Below are 6,028 nucleotides of genomic sequence, written 5' to 3' on the forward strand. Positions count from 1 at the left end.
TATTTAATTCAGCATCGTCTGATTTAGCGGGGATGGTTCCAATACCGGTTCAAAGAGAAGGTGACATTTGGCCTGCATCTTAAAGAATGAGTAAGAATTTCCTAGGTGGAACGTGAGTAAGGATGTTACCTGTGAAAAGAGCAGCATAAGAGAGTAACTGGGAAGGCTAGAGATGAAAAGGGAAAGGTGATATGTAGTTTGACTGTGACTAAAGAGAGTTTCTATTGTGTCTTTTAGGGCAGGGAAATCCATGAATGTTTCTACATAGGGAAGTTTGGAAGAATGCCTTGGCAAGAGTCTAAGGAAAGAGCTGAGTAAGTAGACCAAAGAGGAAATGAGGTCAGTTAGGAGGATACCACAAGGGTCTAGTTGAGTGAAGACAATACATGCTATATGAAGCCTTTAGGAATGCATAGGGTGAGAATAATAGATTCAGAATTAATTAAAATAGTGCCCAAAACCTTTACTTTTTGTTGTTAAGTGTCGTTGAGTAGATTCTGACTCATAGCAACCCTGTATAGGGTTTCCTAGAAACGGCTGATCAGTTTAATCTGCCAACCTTGTGGTTCAAACCAACTGCCTAGTGCTGTCCTACAGCGCCACATTAGAACTTCATCCGTATCCTAAATATTCAGTGCACATCACTGACCAAATGGAGGAATCTTTGTAGCAACAGAGCTCTGGCTGCAGATGTCACAAGTAAAATGTTTGAGTCTATCTGTGTACTGATCTGTTCCGTTTTAATACCATCATATAAAAGGGAAAATGGGCATATTTTTATGAGTAGATCCTACAATGACTGCAATTCCCTTTTGTTATTATTATTATACAAAAGAGCAAAATGGAGAAAAGCATGCATCTTCTTAAGAAGACAACATTTTCTAAGCAAATGTGTTTTTCAAGATATGCAAATTTTGTGTCTCAATATGCTTGACAGCATTCCTTAATTTAAGCATTTTTAGTGGTGAGAAAAATGATTTCATATACAAGCACTGCCTTCAGAGATATAATATGAAAAGAGGAAGAAGCAGCAGCAAGGTAAAACAAACTAGATAATTAGCACTTTCTGTAGAAAGGAACGCCAATAACTAACTCTGAGACTTTGAGGCAGAAGTTGTCTTGAGGACATGAAAGGATTCTTTATAGCGAAGCAAACAAGTTTCATCAGGTGTGTGTGTGTGTGTGTGTTTATGTGCTTAGTGAGGCTGTCTTTAATTGTTCATGTTTCTCCCCAAATTCCAGAATTCTGTTATTATTTTTCTTTATAGACAAATAGTGGTTATCACAAGTATATTTGCCCTTGGGTGACATGCAACTCTAACAAACATTAAGTCATTGTCAGTTGGGCAATGAAATTAAAATTAATTTCAATGACACACAGATAAAACAAGTTCAAGCACAAAAGCAAAGAATCTGTATTTAGTATTAAATGGATGCCAGTTCATATTAGCAAGTTAATATCCTAATGCTTAGACAAGTTAAAATGTTCTGTAGCATTTTTTAAAGGTAAAAGCTTTCACAAATTTTTATTTACCAAGTTTTCTTGCCAATTAGTGTCTTCCATGAATTGATGGAATATAAATAGGCAAGTAAGCATCTACAGTGTCCAGGCATGGCACTATAAATCAATTTACTGTTTGGATACAAAGATATAATCATATGTAGAAGAAATGTATAACTTTTTTTTAAAACTAGGCATGCAGCCTAGGTTTCTGTTTCCAAACCTATTTGTTATGTCTCACACTCAGGCACAATGATCAGAACTGTTAAACTGCAGGGACCCAGTCTCATCTTCACTGTGATGCCATGGCTCTGGGGTGGGACCTGGATCTTTGATCTAACAAACCACAAAGGTAATTTAGATGCACAGCCAATTTGAGGAACCTCTGGGGCCAAAGGGAAGTTTTCTATAAACCAGAGGTTCTCAACCCTGGTTGTACATTGGTGATGGCGGTTATGTGCCATGGAGTCGGTTCCAACTCATAGCGACTCTGTACAGTGTTTCCGAAGCTGTAAATCTTTACAGGAGCAGAAAGCCTCATCTTTCTCCTGCGGAGAAGCTGGTAGTTTCGAACCGCTGACCCTGAGGTTAGCAGCCTGACTCATAACCACTACGCTACCAGAGCTCCTGCTCATTAGAGAACTCTTTAAAAACCAAACCCACTGTCATTGTTATTGTTTTTATTGTTAAGTGCTGATGAGTTGGTTCCAACACACAGCATCCCTGAGCAATGTTTCCAAGGGTGTAAATCTTTGCAGGAACAGTAAGTTTCAGCTGTCTCCCAAGGAGTGACTGGTGGGCTCCAAATGTCGACCTTGTGGTTCGCAGTCCATGTTTATCCTACAGCGCCACTGTACTCCCAATTCTGACTCATAGTGGCACTATAAGATGGAATAGAACTGCCCCATAGAGTTTCCAAGGCTGTAAATATTTATGGAAGGTGGCTGGTGTGTTGGAACTGTCAAACTTCCTGGTTAGCAGCCAAACACATTAACCATTGGGAGCTTTCAAAAATGTCCAGACCAATACCAGGCCAATTGCATCAGAATCTCAGGGTATGATGTTCAGGCATCTGCATTTTTCAAGGTTCCCAGTAATTCTATTTATAATAGAGCCACCATTATAAAACTTCTATTGATCAGCACCAATATCTAGACCATTTATTTTCCTAAAACTATTGGGAGTATTCTGTTGAATCAATTGTTTTAATATAGATGAACAAGAGTCATCTGCGCAGTTTCAATTTTCTTAAAAAATGAGTTTCTAATCCAAACTCATATTTTTTCTATATTTTCATACAAGATAGAGAAAAAAAAGTATGTCTTTATGCTATTTCCCAATTTACTGGCATCGAAGTAAACTGGAGGAAATATTTACAATCTAAGAAATTTACTATAAAGGGAAAACATTAGGTTCAATAGTAAGAAAGACTTCAGGTTTGTACGGAGCAAAAAAAAAAAAGATGTCAGATCAGTATAAGAATTTCAATACCACACTCCTCAAAAGATTAAAATGGGTCTGATAATGTATGCTTTTATAGGGAACATTTCCTAATTCCTTGAGTGTTTTGTTTTGTGGGGGAAAAAAATGTTTCTCTTACACAACAACAAAAATCAAAAAAGGAAGATTCATCCAGGTTAATCAAGCAGAAAAAGAAAATAAATGTGTGACTATTTTTTGAAGTGAAAATCAAAGAACATCCCATTAAACCTATGAGAGATGTAAAATTACAGAAGGCAGATATGAATGATTCTTTCAAATACTCATATTTAACCAATAAGTCTAAGTATCTCAACATGTTCTGTATTCAGCAATAAGAATGATGGTCTACATGAGGTTATAAATATAGAACATATCTCAAGGAAGCAGTTAAAAATCTATATTATGATCATTGTTATTTAACTAAAGCACATGCAATTCTCTTTCAAAGCTGTCATTTAGTTTTTAAAAGCAGTGTCTAAATGTGAAAATCTAGTAGCTCACTAGATGTATCTATGTTTTCCATTGGCAGCTCGTTTTCTATAAAGCATCAAGATATTAAAATAAAGCGCCCAGTCATGCTATTCTCAGAAGTCACTACATTGTGCCACATTTTATATACCTTTCATTGATTTCTTCAAACGACTTATGGGAGAGAGAGGATGAAACAGAGGGAAAAGGGAGGAGAGAGAGAGAGAGAGAGAGAAACCAATTAATACCTACATGAAAAAACAGTCAAGAGCATGAAGATAATAGATGTTTTACAATCACGTCCCCCTCAGCATCCCCTAAGGCTATTCCTCTTTGGGGGCTTCAGTCTTGACTGCATGGATTTCAGTATTTGTTTCTGACTCAACTCTACTTGCTGTGATCATTGAGGTCTGCAATGAATTGCTTAACCTCTTCCTTTCTTTATCTTTTACAAATTGGTTTCGCCTCTAGAATGGGATTCTCTGACTCAAAAAAATGACTTAAATTGTTCAAAGTGGGATATACATCAAAAGCCTTATCAGAAGTTATCTCTGGGTGATACCTTTTCACAAATGGATAGATAGTATTACTTTTGTAAACAAAAACAATGTTCTAGAGTGGGGGTGGGGGTGGATGTTAGACTTATGAAATCATGTGGTCTGGCCCTACCAAGGCAACCGCAAGCACCACTTGAAATTCATTTACTAATCTAGGAGCTTTTTTCATAGCAACATAAATTTATATTAAGTGATATTATAAATATCCTTGGCAGAAAAGAAGTTCCCCCAACCCTGTTCTAGAGAGAAAGAAATGTTTCCATTAAAGATATGGTGAACACAAAGCACTTCATTAATTTTATACTTTAGTTGGCAAGATGAGCCCTATTTCAAAATATTGAAGTTTTGCCTTGATTAAACATAAAGCAACCTAATGATTTTAGTTCTTCTTTAAGTATGGCCAGGTCCTCCTCATCCAAATTTGTCCTGGCTAGTGATATCCCCAAAGACAAATTAAACTCCTAATGCGGTCCCATTTTACCTTGCTCTGTCTCCAAACGTCATTACAAGACTAGGAGGGGGATCTAATTTGGAAGGAGATCCCCATTCCTTGTAAAACAATGCTTTTCTCCCATTGACAATTAGCTTAGCTTAAGACCGCTTTCAGAGAAAACATCTCCATGAATCCTTGCTAATCCTGGTTCTATGGAGATTCAGCATTTTAGGAATCAAAGGAAAGGAGCAGATTGAGAAGTGCCAAGGGAACCCACCTCTACCCAGTTACTTGTTTTAATTAAGGAATCCTGTCCCCAGGAAGACCCCTTGTAACCCAAAACCAACCCACTGCCATGGAGTTGATTCCAACTCCAAGCAATACTCTATGATACAGAACTACTCTGTAAGGTTTCTGAGGCTATAAATATTTACAGGAACAAACTGCCCCACCTTTCTCCCATGGACCAGCTGGTGGGTTTGAACTACTGACCATGCAGTTAGCACCACCAGGGCTGCTTCCCCCTTGTAAGACCCCAACATATTACCTGGGAGATGTACACCATCACTATGTTGTTGTTAAGTGCCATCGAGTCACTTCTGACTCACAGCGATCCTGTATAGGGTTTCCAAGGAGCAGATGGTGAATTCAAACCATCTTTCCTACAGTTCAAATCAATCTTGCATTATCCCATAGCAAGGTTGATTTGAACACCAAGATTCTATCATCACTATAAGTGTACCAAATTACTCTCAGCCACTTGGCAAGGCTCAGAGAGAATGTTCTATATGAGAAGTAACTTCAGACTTGGGAGTGAAGCGAAAGGCCCAGAGACCAGTATAAGGAAGCCAGGTGCTAGAAGAGGTGCTGGCACCAAAGGAAAAACATGGGAATGAATAAGGTTCTAGAGGCTGCTTCTTTTCCTTTGGGAAGGTGGCCGATCCTGCATGGCAGATGGAATAGGATTTCTTTCATAAATGACACTGTGACCTGCTTTTCCTTCCATGTACCAATGAGCTGGACCTGGGTATCATGGCTGTAGGTATTTGCTGGTCTTTTATTTAGGTATGAGGCATACCTTGGTAATTCTTAAATGTTAGAATCATATAAACCTAGCACAGAGATATGAATGATTTTAGGGAACACTGAAAGATGAATTTTTCAAAACAGACTTGGGCCAGGTGGGTTCCATGATGCTTGGGCCTGCTTTAAGTGTGCTTACAGTCAGGAAAACGGTCTCGTCCAGCTCTTCTGCTTCTCTCACGATGGTTTCCAGGGTGTCCTTGGCAGTGTCCATGCTCTGCAGAAAGTGGACCATCTGGTCATGCAGGAATTCCATCTTCTTTTTCTTCACTTCCTCAAAGCTCTGGGCCTTCTCATCGTATTGTGCTAAAACCTTCTTCATCATTTCCTCATTCTGTTCTTCCAGTCTTTTCTCATTTTTGCTACAGTTTTCCTAAAAAATCAAAAAGGAACACTTCTGAGTGAACAAGTGCACTTAAAAAAATAAAGTAACACCAGACTTGTAAAGAACTGACCTCTGACATCCTAATAAGAGAATTTTACTTCTCTAAGGAGCTCTGGTAG

General features: G+C 38.4%; 1 protein-coding gene across 1 annotated transcript in view; it reads right to left on the reverse strand.

Moving 5' to 3' along the window:
* CMYA5 (cardiomyopathy associated 5) overlaps positions 1-6,028 on the reverse strand; it is a 130,193-nt gene that overhangs the window by 59,454 nt on the left and 64,711 nt on the right. The window contains exons 5-6 of the mRNA XM_006875182.1: positions 5,664-5,897; positions 3,603-3,625 (exon numbers count right to left, since the gene is read on the reverse strand). Coding sequence (XP_006875244.1) covers positions 3,603-3,625; positions 5,664-5,897 — 257 coding nt within the window. The remainder of the gene's footprint in view (positions 1-3,602; positions 3,626-5,663; positions 5,898-6,028) is intronic.

Source organism: Chrysochloris asiatica, unplaced genomic scaffold (genome assembly GCF_000296735.1).
Source record: "Chrysochloris asiatica unplaced genomic scaffold, ChrAsi1.0 scaffold00313, whole genome shotgun sequence".
NCBI lineage: Eukaryota > Metazoa > Chordata > Mammalia > Afrosoricida > Chrysochloridae > Chrysochloris > Chrysochloris asiatica.